Consider the following 23,024-nt stretch of genomic DNA (forward strand, 5'->3'; position numbering starts at 1 on the left):
TGTTTTTTGCACTTCCCAGTCTAACCAATAAAACACCAGGCTTTCCTTTGGGTTCCTCACCCAAGCCTTAACCAGCTGCAAGGCCGCTTGGATCTTAGGAGCTTCCAAAGGCTGGATTTGAGCAAGGATGCAAGCGGCTGAGTTTTCACACGCACCAAGGTTTGGCGAGAGCATCCCCCGCGGGATTTTGGGGGTCCGGGCGAGCAAGTAGTCAACCCCCTGCACCGGGCACGAAGTAGCGCCAAGTAATTAAGCCGGTTTTTATCCCAACCCGGCGTCCAGGCGGAGAGACTCAAGGGCGGCGCCGGGAGGCAGGGAAGCGGCTGGTCAGGGGCGGAGTTGGCCCGCCCTCCCCGGGCGGAGGGGTGCAAGGAAGGTGCCGCGCCGCCTTCCAAGCGGCCACTTTGAAAAAAATGTCTCGGCCGTTTGGCCGGCTAAGGCGAGGGCGGTCGGCGATCGCCCCAGCCTGCTGCCGCGCCGGCTTGCAGGGGGCGGCCGCGCCGCGCTAAGAGAAACCTCGATCCAGCCTTGCCTATCCATCCATCCATCCATCGATTCATCCATGCATGCCCCGACCCGGCTAGAAATGTTGGCTTCCTGCCTTTTGGTGGCCCTGCTTTGCCCGGGCTTTTGGGGAACCGACCCGAAGGCGCGCAAACTAGCCGGGGAAGAGTCGGGAGGAGGTGGAGGAGGCGTCGTCGGGGAGCCGTGGTGCCCTTACAAGGTGCTGAGCGAAGGCGGGCCGGGACGGCTTTGCTTCCGCAGCCCGGCGCGGGGCTTCCAGTGCGCACCGGAGCGCTGCACGGCTCATCGCTCGCCCGGACGCGCCTTGCTGGCCAACGTGCTCCGCAACGGCAGCGTCTTGCTGCAGTGGGCCTGGCCGGCCGATCGCCTGCCTCCCCTGCGCGGCTTCGCCCTCTCCTGCTCGTGGGAAGGCGCCTACACGCGTTTCCAGTGCGACAGCGTGCGGCTGGGCACCGCCTGCCGGGATTACTTGCTGGCCGACCCGCACGGCAGCGTCCGCTACCGCCTCTGCCTGCAGCCCCTCTTCGCCGACGCCAACCGCAGCGGGGCCGAGCCGGCCGAGTGCGTGGAGTTCACCGTGGAGCCGGCCGGCATGCGGGACATCGTCATCGCCATGACGGCCGTCGGGGGCTCCATCTGCGTCATGCTGGTTCTCATCTGCCTCCTGGTGGCTTACCTGACCGAAAACCTCACGCCCGCCTCGGCCAAGCGGGGCAACTGAGCCCCTCCACCCCCCCCCCAACATCCCCGGCTATCGGATCTGGAGGGATCTCATCCCCGCCTGTCGGATCTGGAGGAAAGCCCTACGGAAGGCAAGCTCCCAACGGCCCAGCGGACCTTCCTTCTGCCACTCGGGGCAGCGGGATTTCCAGCCCTTCCAGCTGGTGCCGGGACTACAAGTCCCGCAAGTCCCGGCCGCTGCTAAAAGCGCGTCTGGGGGGCTGAGGCATTCTGGGAGCCGTAGTTTGGAGAGAAGCTGGAGTGTTTACAGATTAACAAAGAGTCGGAAGGACCCTTGTAGGTCATCTAGTCCAACCCCCGCCCAAGGAGGAGACCCTACACCATTTCTGACAGATGGCAGTCCAGTCTCTTCTTGAAAGCCTCCAGGGATGAAGCTCCCACAACTTCAGGAGTTCAAGATGACTTTTTTTTTCTCCCCGAAGAGTTTCTTCCATTAACACACACAAACACACACACACACCTGCAGAGTCGCTTTTTGGGCTTTCAGCTTGGTAGTCTGGACCGAGCCCATCCTGGTGGATGGAAGACCACCAGGAGATCTCACAGGCTCCAGGAAGACGGCAACAGCAAACTATTTTTGTAGCACGGCTCAACAAAACTTGGCCTGGACGCATCCATCCTGTTGCCGGGGGAGTTGAGCTGAAGTAGGAGATTTCATATTTGCCCTTTTTTGTTGTTGTTGAGCGATGAGAAAATTCTAGACTGTCTTAGACTGAAGGGGACGGACGAGGGCTGCTTTCTGACTTACAGCCGGCTCTTCACCTGGTCCTCCACAGTTACCTGGCGGTCGGTCACCTGGCGTGGGGGGCTCTTGGGGGAATGACTTCTCTTGAAAGTTGTGCTGGAGTTGATCCAGAGGTGAAGTGGTTTTCAGCTGATGGTTGGATTATATATAAGCAGTTTCCACCTTGCGAGGATCCGTTGGGAATAAGAGCAGCGTGCCAAATGTCCCATAGTACGAGTGCAAATTTTGCCGTGCGGCGATTGCCGGGCTCAGACCCAGAAGCTGCTGCGGTGCAGAGAAGAAACTGTCTTCAAACTGTCCCAGCCACATGCATTTGAAAAGCCTTCATCGGAATTTGAATCAATCCGGAACCTCCATTTCGGGATCTGGATGTAGATTTATCCATGCCAGGGAAAACAGACCATTCCTTGGGCTGCAGCTATATGTAGCAATTGCCCCCAGTTTCTTTGTGTTTCTCCAATTATCTTGCCTTCAAACCTTTCAGTAAATGCTCCACTTTCTCTTTAACCTTTTTTTTTTTTTTAAATTAAGTTTCAGGCTGACTAGACAAAGATATTGAATTTCTTACTTTCGACTCCGTGTCAGAGAGCTTTTATATATATATATATTTGAAATGTTTTGAGAGCTGGTTTAGAGAGGATGATGGGTACTTAGAAACACGTGCTTAGATGTTGCTGTTGTTGATGCGAATAACATCCGTTTCCCCCTGGATCATTGGTCGACTTTGCGTTGAAATAGTTTAAATCCATTCTCTTGAGGTGCCTACTATGCAATCTTGTGCACGCCTACTCAGAAGTAAACCTCATTATTCAATGAGTTTACTCCCAGGTTAGTGTATATTCGGTTGCAGTAGTGACCATTTAGTTAAGTATGCTTGGATACCTGTTTATGTGCTTGTGGGTGTGGAATTGAATATACTGTGAAATATTAATCAACCTGGAACATAAATACTGAGCAAAATACGCTTATTGCATAAAAGTGGCAATTACAAGTCTGGTCAATTTCAGTTGTAACAAACAAATGCATTTATTAACTTATATCCCAGTTTTTCTACCATCAGGAACCTCAGATGAGTAACAGAAAAAAAAAAGAAAAGAAAATATAAGCAATTAAAAACCTGTGAAAATGACATTATTAACATTCCTCTTTGGCTTTAATCTGAGCAGGTTTAATATAATTCCCTTATCGACAATCCTGACTAATACCCTAGTATGCAGATCCAACCTACTGTGGTTTATTTAATAATTTATGGTTAAGCAGTTTTGGGAATCCAGAACTCTAGCTGTAACTTCGGTTTTCAGCTGGGGATAGCTTTTAGAACATTTTTATAAAATCGCAGACCAACTACTTGATCTTCCAAATAAATATAAATATATATATATAAAACGAGAAACTGTTACCGTGAAAGAAGATGATTAACTTTGTAACGAATGACAAAGTGGGTTTCCAGCTGAAGATGACAACATTTCACCATTGTAGGCAGTTTCTTGCTTTGACTTCCATTACGGCCCCTCTGTTTTGACATCCAAGTTCAAAACTGAAAAGAAAGAAAATTAAAAATCAGGACCAACCCAAGATGTTAGTCTACTGCCGGAAGCAAAGGGCCAAATAGTAGGAGTGATGCTTGTTTTGTGTGTGTGTGTTTAAAAAGCACTGATTCATTCTATAGCCTTTTTATTCTGTCTCCAGACAAAAGACTGACAGAATGATTAATATTTTTTAAAAATGCAGTTTCTACCAGCTAGTTTTACAAACCTGGGAGAAAAACAAGATGAGCAGGGGAGGAGAAAAAAAAATAAAAAGCCCAAATGCCAAGTTAAATGTTAGAAGCACCGGATAGAACTACTAGTCTTTCAGCTGGCTGCTATGCAGGATGTTTAAGGGCTCTGAAAACTGAGATTATGCCACAGCTTTGAATTCTAAGAAGTAAATCCTACAACACTTGTGTCAGATTGTCCTTCTCTGCTCTACCCCCACTGCTTCTGTGATAGCTCCAATGTAGCCAGGCTATGTCAATCATAATTCTGTGCCTTCAGGCTCAATCTTGTCCCCTGCTCTTCCCAGTTATTGATCTACAGGATAACCAAACACCTTCATTACTGTAATCGCTTTCACTAGGCGAGTTTGTGCATTTTTAGATTTGATGTCCACTGATTCTTTCTCCTTGCGTTCCTAGTGGAAACTAAGGCACCCCAACAAATGTGTTATTTGTTTTTATTATGGTTGCTAATTGGTTTTTTTTTTAAAATAAATGCCTTTGAGGAGCAAAGTTTTTCTTTGTCACCGTGCAACACAAAAGAATGGGTTGAGAGCTATGTAAAGGAAAAGACGTTCACTTGCTCCCAGGCCTCTCCATCAAGAAACAAATAAAAGTGGATTAAAAACAGAGTATGGGTCAGCTTTTTTAATGCTTGTTTTTGCACGTGCCTCGGTACAATTATTAAACCACAACCCCGAGTTTACAAAAGATGGGGCTCAAGACGCATCAATATGGATGTTGCTCAAGTAACATTTGTAATAACAATAATAGAACAAATTGTGGCTGTGTATTAGGTCAGCTTGTGCTGGAGGCCATCATCTCAGGTTGTAGTCTTAACTTTAGGAAAGATATAGATCTACTTCCTGCTCCCGTGTGCAGACTGGTATTTGAGCTTCCATCTTTTTCTATTATGGCTCGCCAGTGACCAGCAGAGTTGGTGGCAGACTCAAACATTGAGAAGATTGGGGAGAAACATGGGCCAGTCCTGGAGTCTGGGGAAGGCTCTGATGAGTGCTCTGCATCAGAGGCAGAGATGGGGCCACGGCCGTCAGACAGTTGTCAGCTGCCTTCGGAGTTGGACATCAGTGGGGTAGAAGAACAGCTGGAGCCTGTTCACAGTGTGTGCATGCGCAGAGCTGCCAGGAGAAGGGAGCAGCTAAGGAACAAGGGTCGACTCAGGAGTAAGGCCACAGTTGGACGGTGAATGGCCCCTCCCACAGGGAATAAAGAGAAGCGAAAGAGGAGGGGAGTTTGCAGGAGACAATTAGTTTGCTTCATGACTCTCAGAGACTCCTTGCCAAGTTTTGAAGATATCGGCCTGGCAGCTCTCCAAGCCAAATAAGGTCTGAGATTGTAAATTCTCCCTTGAAAAACTTTGCTGGATGTGAATGAGAGGAATTCTTAATAAAAAGGGGTTTTTGTCAGGACAAGGAGTCTGCTTTATGCTCTTGGGAAGCCTAGGTCAGAACATTTTCTTGAACTCGGTTCCTCTAGTTTAACATGGCCTTGTCTTTAGCCCAACTTTGGAATTCTGTTCCTCCCACTTCCAAAAGAGCAAGAAATTTGTTCACTGCTCCAAAGAATTATGGTCCTTGGACTATACAGCACGTTGCTCAAAAGGTAGCAGAGATAACACCTGATGAGGTTTCCAGGTGCACCTCCACGCACGTTGACAGCTAGCCCCTCAAGGAAAAAGGCTGGTCATCCAAACTTGATCTTCAACTTGATAGAGATGAATTTCTCTTTGTGTTTGAAACTTGTGTTTGAAACCAATATTTTATGCTGCCGAATAAGTAAAGGACGGGACCTGGACGCAAGGAGGAGAAATCAGAATTTGTTAGATGCATAGTCCTGGGGAGAGTGGGGTCTATTTATGTCTTTCTGTTCACAGGCAGAAGGTGCTGGGAAGGGGAATAAAGGCAGTAATTTACCAAGGAAGCAAATCAGAAATTGGCAGCTATTGGACAGAGAGAGCTCCCTGTTCACCAGACCAGCTTCCTGTTCAACAGACCAGCTTCCCAATCTATGCCGTCCCTCAAAATATACAGCGCCCCCTGCATGATTGATACAGATTTCCTCTAGCAAGGAGCTTAATATATTTAAAAACAACTACTACCGGCAAAGAATTTTAAGCAAAAAAAAAAAAATCTTTATTCACTCTTTTCTCTCTCTCTTCTGGACTACCTAAGTGACTGTAAATAACTTCTCTCTCTCTCTCTCCTTCCCTCCCTCCCTCCCCTTCTCTCCAAATGAAGAGGGTTTTTTCCTTAAAAATGGGGGGGGAGGGGAAGAGCCAGGGGGAAGAGGATGAAAGCACCTTCCTCGCCATATTGACAAATAGAAAACAGGATGGGAACAGAGGTCTATTTTTAAATCGGATGACGAGCACGTGTGAGGCAGGAATAGAAATGCAACTGCACCGGACAGCTTTCTCAAAGAGCTGTAAATAAAGGCACACAATCGCGCGCCCCCCCGTCCTAATTGCCAATTCAGACAGAGGAAAGGGAAGGATAAAAACACAAAAAAGGTAGTTGTGTGCACGGGGGGTGGATTTAGAGGAAGGCAATGCATCTGAGAACAAGGAGAGATCGAACTGAATCGTTGGCAGAGTGCGGCGGTGTACAATTTTAGACTCTGGTCAGAATGATTTCAACTCCACTCTTTTTAAGAAGATATATGTATCTTATTATTACCTTGATTTCAAAGTAGGCTAATCCAGCTCTGCTCTCTCTGGGAGGCCTGCTAATAGTGCTGATCAGGAGTCCTGCTTAATCCTCACCACCATCGTGAGTGTGTATTGTGGGAGGGAGGGAATTCTTCTGAAGCATTCCTTAGTTTAGATTTGGGACTTCATTGTTAGCAGCATAGTTGTGTAAAAAAATAATAATCAAATATTATGCAAAATGCTCATTTTGTTGCACCGCTCAGTCCTTTTTGGTGAATTCCTTCACTGCTACATACAGATGGAGGCAGTCTTGCTACGTTGCCTTTCCCTTCTTCCACCAGATAATCTTGATTTACACTAATAACGGTCATAGTTTTTTCCTAAGGTGTGGCAGCTTATTAAAATGAAAGTGGGCATCTGAGTACTACTGAAAAATATCCCCACCCACAAAAAAAAAAAAAGAAAGCCCATTAAAAATCTCAACATGAAGATGGATTCAGCCTAAGACTTTTAACTTCTTCTTTTCTGGGTAAACTTTACTCAGCTGAGCAAAGTTGCCATCCGAGAGAGAAACTTAAGTTACAGCAAGGCAAGGTCAAGGAAGAATAAAGAAGGCTTAAATGAAGGAAGGCAGACAGATTGTGTTGCAAAGGCTTCGGTCAGAGAGAGAAATAAGCACCATGGATAGCTCTGGTGCCCAAGCTGTGCAGCTGCTACCAGCAGGAGGTCCAAATGTTGCAGTCATCCTCATAAACCCAAAGGACCACCTGTAGGGGGAGAGGAAAGGGGAGGTTGATTGGGATTTTCTCTTGCAGGAGGTCCTTCTCAATTGAGGGGGGGCAGCCTGTCAGCCCTGAAGTCATTTTTGGGAGCATCTTCAGGGCTGCCACAGCGAAGCCGGGTGGAGCTGTGGGAACATAAGGGGGGAAGTAGAGATAGGAAATGTGGTGGCTCAGTGGCTAAGATGCTGAGCTTATCGACGAAAGGTCGGCGGTTTAGCAGTTGAAATCCCTAGTGCCGCGTAATGCAGTGAGCTCCCGTTCCTTGTCCCAGCTTCTGCCAACCTAGCAGTTCGAAAGCATGTTAAAAAAATGCAAGTAGGAAAATAGGGACCACCTTTGGTGGGAAGGGAACAGCGTTCCGTGCGCCTTTGGCGTTGAGTCATGCCAGCCACATGACCATGGAGAAGTCTTCAGACAGTGCTGGCTTTTCGGTTTTGAAACGGAGATGAGCACCGCCCGCTAGAGTCGGAAACAATTAGGACATATGTGACAAATTACCCTTTGAGGAAACTCTAGGCCTCAGGGTTTTGATTGTTTTGGGGTTATTACATTTGGAACCCTAACAGTTGCTTGAGCAACAAATAAAAACTGATCTCGAAGAAGCAGACCCTCTTCAGGTAAAAGCTGACACATCCTTCCTGTGCCACTGCTCCTGCCCTTTCCCTGCCAATCATAGCTCCTTTTGGCAAATGGAACAGAGTCAAAAATTTATTTACAGCTTCTCTTTGCACCTTTGTGCCATAATTGGAATTGCCAAAAGCTAACCCCATCTTTGTTTTGCTACGATTTGCTATGACTCAGTGCCAAAGCAATGATCATTTTTACAAATACAGCTGTTCGGCCTAAAGATGCGGCTTGAAAGCAGTACAATTAGTCCTCGAGTTACAACAGTTCGTTTAGTGGCCATTCAAAGTTACAACGGGACTGGGGAAAAAAAAGACTCACGACCATTTTTCAAACTTATGACGTTTGCAATGTCCAAGGGGTCAAGTGATCCCCTTTTGCGGCCTTCTGACAAGCAATGTCAATGGGGAAACCAGATTCACTTAACAACCATGTTACGGATTTAACGACAAACGTGGCACGAAAAGTTGTAAAATGGGACAAAACTCACTTAACACATTTCTTACTTAGCAACATAAATTCTGGGCTGAATTGGGATCATAAGTCAAGGGCTACCTGTAGTACATCCACCACAATAAAAATCTGGTAGTTACTTCTCAACTAATCCCTCCTTCAGAAACCAATCCTTGAAGGGAGCATTTTTTAATCCTAAACTACCTATATTTCCCAAAGCTAATAATTAAAACTTTTAAGTAGGGTATGTGTCGGATAAACGGTGCAAGATTTAGCTTCTGCCTTACAAAGCACAGAATAGAGCAGAATTCTTTTCATTCCAAAGGGAGGCTGCTCAACTTTGCCCACATTTGGTTACGGCTGTCCATTCTAACTAGTGAGCTTTATTTTTTTATTTTATTTTTTGAAGAAAGCTACTAGGATCAGATCCCGTGCTATGCAGGGATCTGCCAGAGAGCCTCAGTGTTACTAAAAGTTTTACAGGGACTGATTTGTGCATTTTTGCCTTCCTTTGAAATGCAAAAGAAGTGACCAGTCCTATTTCTTCACCGGCCAATTGACAACCTTAGCTGGAAGGAATCCATCCGTTGTATTTGTTTAACCCTTTCCCTTTTTTTTTCTGCTCGGAGGATTCCAATATTTGCAACCTTTGACTGCCATCTAGCGGGGTCAAGATCTGCTATTCTCAGGATCTGCTAACGGGGGAAATTAGAGATGAGAAGTCTCAAAAGAGCACCATAGAAGTTGGGATGGTGGATCAGGACTGGAGAAACCTAGATTTGAATCCGATTTTGGCCACGGAATTTTATAGGTTACTGATTTACTTCAGAGATGGGATTCACATAATTTACCGGTTTGGCCAGCACCAAAAATGTGAGTGTACGCCAACTCTACATATGCACCCGGCCTTCACGCATGCGCCTTTAGGCTTCAAAAATGTGCCTAAATAGGACATCATAGAGCCAGGGCAAGTGGGTGGCGCACCCGCGATTTCCGCTACCAATTCACCTGAACTGGCTGAATACCACCTCTGGTTTACTTCTTCTTTTCTCATGCCAAGATTCTGCAGAGAGAGAAATTCTCCTTCCATAATTGGCTCATGAGAGCTTGTCAGTATTTGATGGAAACCTTTCATTAGGCTAACACTGATCTCCTTGCCTAGAAGGTGAAATATTTGCATTCCACTTCAGCCTTATTAAATCTACCACTCAGTCAACCACAAGCTGACCAAATTTATTAAAGGAGAGAGAAAAAAATCTTTTCTCTTCTTGGATCCGTTCATAAATGAGTTGCAACATCTTTGGGATTTTCCATGGTGGTTCCTGACTACATTCAATAGCCCCCAAACTCTGAGCTATACTGTATTAATGATCTTCAGCATTTGATATTCAACAAATAGATCCATTTATTTTCGGTTGCTGCAAAGCACAGGGATGGAATGTGCTGTTTATGGACGTCAATGTATCTTTCAACTCCACCTCTGAAGCACGGCTAAATTTTTTTTTGTCTGTTTGCAAAGTAAATGAGTCAGAATCTGTTTAGGAGAAAATGCCTGAATGGAGCTAAGGGTGTTCAGAAAAGATTTTTTTAAATTCTCTACCTTTATTGTACTACGATGAAAGAAGACATTAAAATTTAAGAAGACAGGAAAGCACTGTCAAGGTTGTTAAATTCCACCTCACTACTACTATTTCCAGGATTCTTTGAGAGAATGATAATTTAAGTCAGAGCTAGGCAACCTGCTGCCCTCTAGAGGTTCTGGATCAGCTCCTATTAGCTTCAGCTGATGCCAAAAATAGCCATGGTCCAAAGCTTCAGAGGAGCCTGCAAACCTGTTTGTTTAAAGGAGTAAACTGGGGCAGAAGCTGTCCGTTTGTGATGTCAAATCCCTGAGAATGTTTCATTAGTTGTCATTCTGAAGAAAAAAAAACCCACCCAGATCTAAAAATCCTAGCATTTGGGCTCTTTCAACGGCAGAGCCATGTTGAATGTTGAAGTCTTACAAACCCCAGCTGTAATCATTGACAATGGATCTGGGTCTTGCAAAGCTGGGATTTCTGGCGAGACTGAACCGAAATCCATCGTCCCATCCGTTGTTGGTCATTTCAGAGAGAAACCGGAGGAAATCTATATTGGGGGCGGAGCCCTGGCCAAGAAAGGGGCCTTGCTGAATTATCCTGTCCAACGTGGGATTATTTCCTCTTGGGATGATATGGAGAAGCTGCTGAGATACATCTACAGGTACGAACTTAAAGTGAAGCCCAGCACGAGGCCTGCGTTTCTTTCAGAGCCCCCCAGGAATCCGCTGAAGAATCGGGAAAAAATGACAGAGCTCATGTTTGAAAGCTTTAAAGTTCCGGCTTTGTACCTCGCGATCCAAGCTACTCTAGCTTTGTATACCTCGGCTCGTACCACTGGTTTGGTGCTGGACAGCGGAGATGGAGTAACCCATGCTGTCCCAATTTATGACGGATACTGCTTACCTCATGGGGTATCCAGGCTCCCTCTGGCAGGAAGGGACGTGACTGACTACTTTGCCAATCTCCTGCTGGAGAACAACCCTGGTTTAGTGACCCGAGGCAAGAAAACCATGTTGAGGCTCATCAAAGAGAATTTTTGCTATGTGGCTTTGGATCCCAAACGAGAAGCTCAGAAAAAAGTGGAAGAGACCGTGAAGATGCCCGATGGGAATACCGTCAAAATCCATCTGGATCTCTGCCAAGCGCCAGAAATCCTTTTTACACCCAAGACCGTCGGTGTTGAGGCACCAGGCATCCATACCATGATCACCAGGAGTATCCGGAAGTGCGACAGGGACATTTGGGCTCCTTTATATGGGAACGTGGTCCTCTCAGGAGGGTCGTCTCTTTTCAGGGGTTTGGATGAAAGAATCTTTAAAGAGATTGAACATCACGTCCCAAACGGGGTTCCCATACGGATCATAACGCCCCCGGAAAGGTCCTGCGCAGCTTGGGTGGGCGCATCAATTATTAGTAACTTGGTATCTTTTCAACCAATGTGGTTTACCCAGGAGGACTACAAAGAATTTGGGGTGGCTGGGATTCACCGGAAGTGTTTTTAGAAAAGCCGGGATGTCAAATTCTGCTGATGAAAACGTAGGGAAACAGTGTTTAATGAAACCAAAAGCAAAATTTTAAAAGCTGATTTGGGAGACTGTTATAATGATTAAAAGTGCACGAAGGGAGTCTGTGGAGAAACAGGTCTTTTGGTTTGGGACAAGGTCTTCATATTTGGATTATTTACATCTGTTTAGGCTTGTTTGTTGAGGGACGCGGTGGCTCTATGGCTAAGACGCTGAGCTTGTCGATCAAAAGGTCGGCAGTTCAGCGGTTCGAATCCCTAGTGCCGCGTAACAGGGTGAGCTCCCGTTACTTCTCCCAGCTTCTGCCAACCTAACAGTTCGAAAGCACGTGAAAAATGCAAGTAGAAAAACAGGGACCACCTTTAGTGGGAAAGGAACAGTGTTCTGTGCGTCTTGGCATTGAGTCATGCCATCCACATGACCACAGGGACATCTTTGGACAGCGCTGGCTCTTTGGCTTTGAAACGGAGATGAGCACCACCCCCTAGAGTCGGGAACGACTAGCACATATGTGCGAGGGGAATCTTTATCTTTACCTTTTAGTCTTATTTCAAAAGAGGGGTAGCTTTCATTTATTATTTGAGAAAGGGGTCCAGAGTATTAGAATTTTTTTTTTCAGGCTTCTCCCAGCTTTTCTATTTTTTTTCCTACCAAGAGGAAAATAAAAAATTCGTAAGATAGGAAAGGAGAAGGTCAATTTAATGTATTCTTAACCCTGACATTTTTAAAACCTTTTTTTTTTCCTTTTGCAATTTTTCAAGTGGAGGATTTTATAGTTGAAGGGCTGGTAAAGTTATATTACAGGCACTGCAGTTAAATCTCTCTAAGGATGCGCTTGGGCCTAAATTTTAACAAATCTTGGAAAGTGATGTTGCTGGAAAAGTTTGGGAAAGAAGCCCATTTTTTTCTAGGTGCACACCAACCTATATTGTCCAGGTTTGCCAGCCACGTTACAACCTATCTTGTTTCCCCGAAAACAAGATCCAACCGGAAAATAAGTCCTAGCATGATTTTTCAGGATGCTTGTAATAGAAGCCCTACCCCAAAAATAATAAAGGGGTTTAGCACTGTATTTCCCCCCAAAATAAGACCTAACTGGAAAATAAGCCATAATGCTTATTTTTTGGAGCAAAAATTAATATAACACCTGATTTTATTTGGGGGGGAACACAGTAGCAGTTGTGTTGTCCTCATGGAATAAACCATGTTGCATTTAAAAACATAGCTTGTCCAAGCCAGTCCCCTAAACTAACCATGAAGGTCGACGCCACACATTAAGCTCAAGTGTGCTTGGTCAGTTAGTTGGTTTAGAGGCGGTGTATAGAAACAAGATATTCAATATTAACTCTTTAACAATGGCATTCACACAACATGCTAGTCTTGGCCAAGATTGAATTTGAGTTTTATGGTTTAACACGATCATCTTTCTTTTAAAGACTCTGTAATCCCTTTGCGGGGTAGAGGCTTGGGCAACTGAACGGTGTTTTACTGGCCGGATGCCTTTCCTGTCGCCAGGGCAGAGTTTTGTTCAGCAGATGTATATTCCTCATTGTAACCAGAGAGAGAAATATCTGCCTCCACCTAGGATCGAACTCACGGATTGTGAGGCCGAGAGCTCCACCTCTAGGCCTCCCCCCCGCACCACTCCCATAGTTTAACATGATGTACCCAATATAAATCTGGGTTAGTGGACAGGCCAAGTTCATTGTCCAAAAGGAGAAAGTGGGTTGATTTTTCATGACTGGGATCAGCGTCTTGTGTGAATGCAGCCTCACTGTATTGAAGCGGAGTCAGCTTCAAGGCTGACCCGTGAGACCATAACTCTGGGAATACCTAGCCAAGCATGGGCGGTGTAGTCCCCGCTCCTCTGGAAGGCCCTGGTTTGAAAACGAAAGCCTGTCAGGAATCTTCTCCCCCGCTTTTCAGGACTCCATGTCTTGCGTTTTCCCCTGAGGTAATCGCAAAGGGTCACGGGAAATGTATTTTCCTCCGGGCGGCGCAAAGGCCGCTTCGGGCCGAACTCGCGACGCTCGCCTACAAATCCCAGGATGCCTTGAGCGAAACGGACGGCGGTTAAAAACGGATAAATCCACGGCGTGGTGTTACGACAGCCGTTAGGGCGGCGCTGTTTCCCCGCCTTCGGGCCTTTTTTCCTTTCATGGAGCGCCGGAAACGGCTTCTAGAGAGGCGAGTACAGGGGAGTTGTTTCTCCTCACAGACCAGGCTGAGGAGAGGGAGGGAGGGAGGGGGGGATAAAAAACAACCACCACCACAAAAGAAACCCAACATATACTTTTACTTCACGGAAGTATAACCAACGAAACGAGAGGGGCCGTTCTGCCCCCTTCCCCTCTATGGTTTGGCGGAAGTGAAAGGGACGGCGGAAGGGCCCGACACGTCGCCGGGCCCCGCCTTTTCCGCTCTGCGCGGCCGCCATTTTGTTCGTGAGGGAAAGAGAGAGTGAAGGAGGAAGCCGCCGCCGCCGCCGCCGCCGTCGTCGCCGCCGGGAGGAGCAGCCGCGTCTTTCCCCGCCGCCGGGAGCGTCGCCGCGGGCCTTCGGTCGGCCCCCCCCACCCCTCCCCAGCCCCTACTCTCTCTGCCTCTCTTGCCGGTCGGTGGGGGGGGAGAGGAGCGCCCCGCCAGCCAGCCAGCCATGCCCTCCTCGCCGCTCCGGGTGGCTGTGGTTTGCTCCAGTAACCAAAACCGCAGCATGGAGGCCCACAATATCCTCAGGTAACGCCAGGCCTGCCTGCCTGCCGCCTTTCGACAACCTCGGGCAGGGAGAGAGGCCCTCTGATCGTCGTCACCGGCTTCTCCCATAAAAATACGACGCCATTTAAAAAAAAAGACTTGGGGTGAGGGGAATTCCTTCTCCCTTGGGTCGGCAGGAGGAGGAAGAATTTCTCTTTATTTTTATTTTTTAAAAAAGCAGCCAGCAATGGAGGGGGTGGAGTGTTGAGTCATAACCCCGAATATTTGCAGCCTCCTCCCTCGGCCTGCTACCCCTAAGAACGTTTATTGGAATTGTGTATTTATTAAGAATTCTAATAATTAGAATATATTCTGATAAAGTGGAATTCTAATACTTGATTCTAATAATCGATTAGAATTCCAATAAATAGATTAGAATATATTCTAATAGAGTAGAATTCTAATAATGGAGTCTAATAATGGATTAGAATTCTGATTATTAGAATTCTAATCAATTATATTGATTAGAATTAGGTAATTATATTGATTAGAATTAGGTAGCCCTTATTGCTTTAGGAGGGACTCAGTGGCTAAGACGCTGAGCTTGCCGATCGAAAGGTCGGCCATTCAGGGGTTCGAATCCCTAGCGCTGCATAACGGGGTGAACGGCCATGACTTGTCTCAGCTTCTGCCAACCTAGCAGTTCGAAAGCAGGTAAAAAACCGCAAGTAGAAAAATAGGGACCACCTTTGGTGGGAAGGGAACAGCATTCCGTGGGCCTTTGGCATTGAGTCATGCTGGCCACATGACCACGGAGATGTCTCCGGACAGCGCTGGCTCTTCGGCTTTGAAACGGCGATGAGCACCGCCCCCTAGAGTCGGCAACGACTAGCACGTATGTGTGAGGTGTACATAGATGCCCCCCCTCCTATCTGCCCCACAACAACAACCCTATCAGGTAGCCAAGCTGGAAGAGTTCCCTGGCCTGAAGTCATCCATTAGGTATGTATTGAAGCTGCATTTCTTAATCCTGCTTAGCTTAGCTTAGCTGCCTCTGGATAAATTAAGGTTATTATTTTTTTAAATGCACTGACTCAACAAACTTGTTTGCTCCTTGGTACATCTCAGAATGCTTTTGATTCAAATCTCCAGTCTCCCCATTTCCTCTAACTCAAAAGAGCAAACAAGGGAGTGGGGGATAACAACAAGGCAAACTCAACTCAACTGTTCGGTCCTTGCCCATATTGCTTTATTTATGGCAGCAGTATGGAGACAGCTTGCTGTTGTTACTTTCTTTCTGTGATGTTTAAATTCCCTAGTCAAGACTCTGAATTAATAATCCGATCAGGGGAGCTGACCCCCACTGGCCTCTTAGCTTAAATGCTGCTACCTGGATTGGACGAAGGTAAGACTTCCCTGGATTTGAATTTAGACTGTGGTGGTTACACAGGCACATCCATGTGTAGAAATTACCTCCCCCCCAAGGTGTTTCTGATTTCCCACCTTAACATTTCCTGGTGGCCTCTCCTCTCCAAATAATAACCTGATCTGACTCTGGGATTGGATTGGTTTCTGGGATCAGCCACAAATGTCTAGATGCTACCATAACTTCTTTTATCCCTATGTTTCCTGAAATTCCGCACTTCTAGATCTGTTGCTACATCTCCAATCATCCCCAGTCATCCAGTGCTGCCTAGAATAGTAGCCCACAGCGAAAAGTCACCTAGACACTGAGAAACACTGGGAGAAGAAAACTATATCTTGCAGTCAGTTTGTATTTGCTTTCAGGAAGAACTTTGCTAGAGAGTTATATTCTCCCTTGTTCTATTAGAGGCTTATCCAGTGCCTTTTCTTAAAAAGAAACCGCTTCCTGACATGTAATGGCTGTTCAGTTTTGGGGTGGAGCTTCCTCTAGCATGACATAATGATTATGGCAATTTTATCTTGTCCTCCTTTAATTCTGTTAGAGGAGAGAGACAGATTTTTTTTTAAAAAAACCACCTTTTCAGCTGGTATGTTTAGGGTGTAGAGAGGTACATTTATTTTTAAAATCTTACCAGGTTTCTTTCAGTCTTCACTCCCCAACCCCCAGCTCCACCACCGATTTAAAGGAAAAGGCAGTCTGTTGTAATTTAAATACCACTTCCTTCATAGAATTTGTGGTTCTTTCCTTCTCAGATCCAGCGTATCTAGGGCCAGCGTATTCTCTGTTCTCAGCTCCTCCCTCCTGACACAATTGCTCAGTCATGTTTAACATTTTGTTGTTCAGAAGGCTCCCTGTGCATCATTCCTTTTACAAGAGAGCTTGAAATATATGCTTACCACAGTTTAAACCGAGTCACCCAGAAGACGTCGGGGTGGCTAGCACTTTAGACTCTGAAATTCCAAACTGTTCCAATTTTATTTTTTGGTGGAAAAAATTTCCCTAACTCGGCAAAGACTGTTAAGAGTCCTTGATGCTGTCTTAACTTGGTTGTTTGCTTGGATATTTGGACGTTACCTACCCCGAACTAGGTAACATGAAATATTTGCAAACAAACAGCCAAGCTCAGCACCATGGGCTCCCACAATTTAACCCTGAGCTACAAATAATTCTCTTTTATTGACATCAGTAAGGATTGGGCATGTTTAGTTGGAAAAGGAAAAATGAAGGGTGGGAGAAATGGAACGGAATATAAATAGTCCTCAACTTACGACAGTTCTTTTAGTGACCGTTTGAAGTTACAGTGGCACCGAAAAAAGTGACTTATGACCATTTTTCATGCTTATGACCGTTGCGGGATCCTCATGGTCATGGGATCCAAATTCAGACGCTTGGCAGCTGACTCATATATTTATGACGGTTGCCATGTCCCTGGATCGAGCGATCCCCTTTCTTTCGACGGGAAGCCACATTCGCTTCAAAACCATATGACTAGCTTACCGGCAGTGATTCACTTAACAACGGTGGCAAGAAAGGTGATAAAATGGGGGCAAGATTCGCTTAACAAACATCTTGCTCAGCAACAGAAATGTTGAGCTCAATTATGGTCGTAGGCGGAGAACCACCTGCAGTTTGGAGGAGGGCAGAGCTTGACGCGAAAGCTAAACCCGCTTGCCTAAGCACCAGCAATCGCGTGTTTTCCAAGCTGCTCACCGTCTGCCCAGACCCAGCTTCTAAGTTAAGACAGTGGGAGGAAGACCCGTAGGTGGTAATTTACAGACCATTTCACTTTTCCTGTTTTTAGGAGAGGTAGCATTGTGCCTGAGCTTCTCCAAGCCGGATTTTATACCGAACAGATTGTTTTGTCAGTTTCAAGAGCTCTGGGCGTAAATTCTTGGCATCTCTCCGATGTGAATCACTTAAAACAACCACGTGAATCGGTCAACGTTACATAATTTCTGCAACTGGTTCGTTGAGTATTTGGGTACCAGCCTAGGAGAGCCTTTTGAGCCCAGGACCTAATTATTTCTTGCTCTCTTTTTGTTTTGTTTCATCAAGAAACACTTCCTTTTTTTCTCGTCTCTGAAAAACGCAGCGTTACAGTCAGCAAAAATCGGTTCCCAAACGGAACGCTCTTATTAGAAGCTCTGGGTATACGCATAAGTAAAGGCGCCTGGGGGCCGATTTGTCACCACAGATTTTACAGTGAGGCTGCCGGTAAAAAACTGTAGATGATATAATGTGCAGTTACATTTTTTGAAGACACGCCAGCAGAAACAAATCACGTGGAATGTATGCGTGTATGTAGCCAGTACTAGTAAGGGAGTAGCTTTCAGCAAGGAATGGCTGAGGTCCTTGAAGTCATCTATTGCTGCTATTCTCAGATTTGCTTCATTAAATTGCTTTGATATGGGATCATAACCAAGTGATGTGCAGTGGATTGAGTAAAATAAGGAGAGGTTAGGAAATCTACAATTCAGAGGCCAAATCTACCTGCTCTGGATTGTTGTATGAGAAAACCTGGTGTTTAATTTTGAATGTACATCCCGGTCTGATCCAAAAGCAATGATTCGCTGCTTAACATGGAAACACACAATGAAGAAACAGCGATCAGCGTTGGCCCCTTTCAAATATTTCCCTTTCCAGATGTGTTGGGACTACAGTCTTCCATCGCTCCCTGCCAGGAGAATTAAAATCCCAGCATAACCGGAGGGGAAGCTGCCATGTTGGAGAAAGCTGATCTAACAGCTGGCTTAATGTTAGGTTTAGTTAAATAATTCTGAAACGGCAGAATAGCGACAACTATTTTGGTGGGCAGATAGGCAGAAACGGTTAGGAGTGGTGCGGTGGCCTAGAGGTGGCGCTCTCGCCTCACCATCAGGAGGCTGGGAGTTCGATCCTAGGTAGAGGCAGATATTTCTCTCTCTGGGCACAAGGAGAATATATCTGCTGAACAAAACTCTGCATTGGCGACAGGAAGGGCATCCGGCCAGTAAACACTCTGCTAGCTCCATTCAGTTGCCCAAACTCCACCCTGCAAGGGATTATGGGGTAGTTAAGCGATGATGATGATGATGATGGGCAGAAACTGTTACGTTTACTTTTCATAAAGCTCTTCTGCAGAATCCCTGCCTCTGCCTGACCACGTGCCCAAACTCAGCAGGACTCTTGTGCTTCAGAGACAAGTTGTCAATTCCTCCAGAAATCCCTTTCCTTTTGCTTGGATTTGATTCTGGGCCCACTGTGGGTAGATCATGGCATGTCCTGGCCAGGATCTGAAGTGCGTGGGGGGTTTCGAGACACACGTCAGCCTCGTTTAGTCTCCCGCAAGTCCTTTTTGAATGATAAACCAAGACTCCCTTCTGAATGCTTGTATCAAAGTCCAAGGGGCGGAATGAGATTCCTGGTGGTTATTCTCTGTAACAAGCCACTATCACCGTCCTACCTTGAGCAAAGTGGCTTAGTTGATCCTTGGGATATTTCAGGATTGGCTCTTCCTTAGCTGCAGGGCGGATGAGTCCACCATTAAAGGCCGTCATTAACTCTGTTTCTGGGTGAGGCCTTTAAATTGAAACTGGTGCCAGGGACTGCTTGGCTCAAGAAAAAAAAACAGCTTGTCACTGCCTGCTTGTTAATTATTATTAGCTGACAACTGCTTGCCCAGTGATGTTTGCACAGTGAATTCCCTTGTCGGGAAGTTGGGTTTTTGGCATTATTTAAAAGAGTAGTTAAATCCAGTTTTGTATCTAGAGCTTCGTCCGTCCGTCCTCGTAAACGTTTAACAATATTGCTCACAATTCGCAACAGCTCACGCAAAGACCCATCTGCCTCATTTCTGACCTAATGAGCAAAACAGAAAATAGATTAGTCCTTGGCTTACGACCGCAGGTAAGGCTAAAATTTCTGTTGTTAAGTGAGACATTGTTTTGTCCCCATTTGATGCCCTTCCTTGCCTCGGTTGTTAAGCGAATTGCTGCAATTGTTAAGTTAGTCACACGGTTGCTAAGTGAAGCAGGCTTCCTCGTTGACTTTGTCGGAAGGTCACAAAAGGGGATCACATGATCCCCCCAGGACAGTGCAACCGTCATAAATATGAGTCGCTTGCCAAGCGGCTGAATTTTGATCACGTGACCATGACCATGGCCATTTGAGATGCTGCAAATGGTTGTAAGTGTGAAAAATGCTCATGTCACTCTTTGGTGCTGTTGTAACTTCAAATGGTCACTAAATGAACTGCTATAAGTCAAGGACTACCTGTATTTCTCTTACCTCACAGAGGTGGTTTTTAACTTGCCAAAGGCAATTTTATATTCTATGTCTGTCTTAAGAGAAAGCTCCCTGTTGTAATTTTTTTTTTAAAAAAATGTTTATAAGTTTGAGAACATTCAGGGGAAAACCTATTTTTCTTCCTTTTTTTCCTCCCAGTATTCTTGAAATGCTGCCTCTAGGTTGAGCTTCTCTGATCGGGCTGGCACAATTAGTTTGGGAGCAATAATATAACTTGTTGCTGGCAATCCTTATGATTTATATTGATATATTGACCATCAATTGCGTTGTAAATGTTGTACCTTGATGAACGTATCTTTTCTTTTATGTACACTCAGAGCATCTACATCTAAGACAAATTCCTTGTGTGTCCAATCACACTTGGCCAATAAAAATTCTATTCTATTCTATTCTAATACTTCTAATATATTAGCAGAGAATTGAAAAAAAAGGTTCCTTAACAAATTCTGAAATTATTCCCTTCAAATTCTACCGTGTGTGTGTGTGTGTGTGTGTGTGTGTGTGTGTGTGTGTGTGTGTGTTTGTGTACCTGCATTTCTTTGGTGACAACGTGGATGCTGATAAGAACCCCAAACTATTTCAGTCACCCCAATGGAGGCTCCTCCTTTATTTACACATTTGGGGGGAAATTCTCTTCATCGAAGCAAGCTGTGAAACTCTCAAATACAAGCAAATGTGTACACATTTATATTGAAAAAGACCAATGCATGTAGTCCTTGACTTACAACAGTTCATTTAGTGACCGTTTTGAAGTTTCAACGGCTCTGGAAAAAAGTGACTCGTGACCATTTTTTTTTTCCACACGTAGCTACCGTTGAAGGATCCACATGGTCACAATTCAGTGGCTTGGCAACTGACTCATAGTTACGACTCTGGCAGTGCTCCAGGGTCATGCGATCCCCTTTTTTGCGACCTTCTGATTAGCAAAGTCAATGGGGAAGCCAGATTCACGTAACAGCCGTGTTACTCACTTAACAACTGCAGTGATTTCACGTAACAATCGCGGCAAGAAAGGTCGTAAAACGGGGCAACTCGGTTGACAAACGTCTCCCTTAGCAACATGAATCCTGGGCTCAATTGGGGTCGTAAATCAAGGACAACTTGGAATACATGTGTTTATGACCAGATTACACTCGTGTAGCTCAACATGTCTGCATGCTTTAAATTGTTAATCAAGTTTCTGGCATGAGCCTGATAAAAACATATTGAAATACTTGAAATGCATTCCGAAAGAGATTCTGGAAACTGCAGAGGCTGGATTTCAAATGCTCAGACCCCTTGAATTTTGAAACTAAAACATGCCTTGCTCACCCGATTGCATTTTCGCAGAGAAATAAAGAGCATAGGTTATTCTGGTTATCACAGGTTTTAGAGAAGCGACACTTATTTCCCAGCTGCAACCTGCAGGAAGGGACACCACGTTCCTACAACGTTTTCAATAAAAGGAGGTTTGAAATGTGCATGTGTGGCTTTTTTTTCCCCCCAGCTAAATTTACTACAGATTTTTGCTTCACTATTGCGAGGATCAGGACTTGCGGCATGACAGATGTCCTCAAAACTATTTACTAGTAAGCGTAGCTAATGGTGAAGGATTTGTAGTCTGGTAGCATCTGAAACTCCGCAGGTTCCTTCCTTCGACTTTACCCAACTGAACAAGGCAGCATTCCAGGCAATGCCCACTACATATTAATGAGTAATATGGTAATTTGGGGGAAGAATAATAATAATGCTGAGTTTTCAATAGTCAAGCTACTTCATCTAGCCCCGTGTCTTGATTGCAGTTTCCTGTTTTCCATCTGGTGCCTGGGTTGGATTACAGGAAGGTGGGAATTCTGCGTTTTTCCTCCCAATGCAGAATTTTTTAGTGGGGTGTATGTGGATGTATAAATTTGCACGATGCCAATATTGTGGCCTAGCCAGAGCTTGCTTACCATCGCTTGTGTTTATTATCCTTGAATTCTGCTTTTTTTTTTTTTTTTTTTTTTTGCATTTATATCCCGCCCTTCTCCGAAGACTCAGGGCGGCTTACACTATGTCAAGCAATAGTCTTCATCCATTTGTATACTATATACAAAGTCAACTTATTGCCCCTCAACAATCTGGGTCCTCATTTTACCTACCTTATAAAGGATGGAAGGCTGAGTCAACCTGGGGCCTGGTGGGACTTGAACCTGCAATATTGCAAGCAGTTGCTGTTAATAATAGGCTGCATTAGCCTGTTGCGCCACCAGAGGCCCTCTCTCTCTCTCCAGCATCCCCAGCCAGGGAATAGAACTGCTCCCCCCTTTTTTTCCCCCTTCAAAATGTCGTCCATGACTTCTTTGTCAAAAATCATATTAAGCAATTCGTGTTTAAACAGGCTGGTAATCTAGTATCCACACCTTTAGTGTGGACACATCTGCAAGCAGGGGATATGAGCCTGGATTGTCTCTGCTTGTACCATCCCGCTTTTGACTTCCAGCTGCTAAATTCAAGTGATGGTCTGCAGGTAGTCCTTGACTTACGGCCACAATGGAGCAAGACGGTAGTTAAGTGAGTTTTGCCCCCTTTTGCAACCTTCCTTGCTCCAGTTGTTAAATTAGTAACTACTAGTAGTTAAATTTAACGAACTTAGTTAAATTAGTGGGATGTTAAGGGAATCTGGCTTCCCCACTGACTGCTTGTCAGAAGGTCACAAAAGGGGGTCACGTGACACCCCCCGCCAGACAACCGCAACCGTCATAAATGCATGCCAGCTACCAAGCGCCTGAATATGGATCACATGATCATGAGGATGCTTCAAATAATCCTGTTGAAAAATGGGCCTAAATCACTTTAGTGCTATTGAAACTTTGAAACGATTGCTAAATGAAAGGTGGTAAATTAAGGACTATCTGTATTGTAGATTAAAATGTATTGTTTTATCAATTGCGAATTGCCATTCTCTGCTTTAGATGTCCCCTTGGTTTATTCTCCAAACCATCCCCCAAACAGAAGGGATTTTGGGATTTTATAGGCCTGTACCAAGTTCTCCATCGTTGGCAGCGGTCTCTTTTATTTCTTGCCTGTTGAGTTAGGAGAGAGTTTTGAATTTCGTGTTCCCATCAGTGTGATTTTTTTGGGGGGTGGGGGGCTGTGTTCCACCACCCCCATCTTTCCAACATGCCAGGAAACAGCAGCTGTCTTCCCTTGCTGTAGACATGGAACTCGAAAACCTCTTATTAGGAGGCTTAAATTTTAAGAGGTT

The 23,024-nt window shown here is 45.4% G+C and overlaps 3 protein-coding genes across 4 annotated transcripts in view; all 3 read left to right on the forward strand.

Moving 5' to 3' along the window:
- The first annotated feature begins 300 nt into the window (after positions 1 to 300).
- On the forward strand, positions 301 to 4,370 carry FNDC10 (fibronectin type III domain containing 10). The gene has a single exon (XM_058161432.1). The coding sequence runs from the start codon at positions 563 to 565 to the stop codon at positions 1,244 to 1,246; it is 684 nt and encodes a 227-aa protein (XP_058017415.1). The 5' UTR covers positions 301 to 562; the 3' UTR covers positions 1,247 to 4,370.
- Positions 4,371 to 10,275: 5,905 nt separating this feature from the next.
- Positions 10,276 to 11,376, forward strand: LOC131187191 (actin-related protein T2-like). Its single transcript, XM_058161431.1, has one exon. The coding sequence runs from the start codon at positions 10,276 to 10,278 to the stop codon at positions 11,374 to 11,376; it is 1,101 nt and encodes a 366-aa protein (XP_058017414.1).
- Positions 11,377 to 13,797: 2,421 nt separating this feature from the next.
- Positions 13,798 to 23,024, forward strand: part of SSU72 (SSU72 homolog, RNA polymerase II CTD phosphatase) — a 36,785-nt gene continuing 27,558 nt past the window's right edge. Inside the window, exon 1 of one of the 2 annotated variants that reach the window (XM_058161003.1) lies at positions 13,798 to 14,130. In XM_058161003.1, coding sequence (XP_058016986.1) covers positions 14,051 to 14,130 — 80 coding nt within the window. In that variant the 5' untranslated portion in view covers positions 13,798 to 14,050. Of the gene's footprint in view, positions 14,131 to 14,618; positions 15,091 to 23,024 lie in introns of those variants that run through there. The other variant, XM_058161002.1, reaches the window with a different exon arrangement.

Source organism: Ahaetulla prasina, chromosome 18 (genome assembly GCF_028640845.1).
Source record: "Ahaetulla prasina isolate Xishuangbanna chromosome 18, ASM2864084v1, whole genome shotgun sequence".
NCBI lineage: Eukaryota > Metazoa > Chordata > Lepidosauria > Squamata > Colubridae > Ahaetulla > Ahaetulla prasina.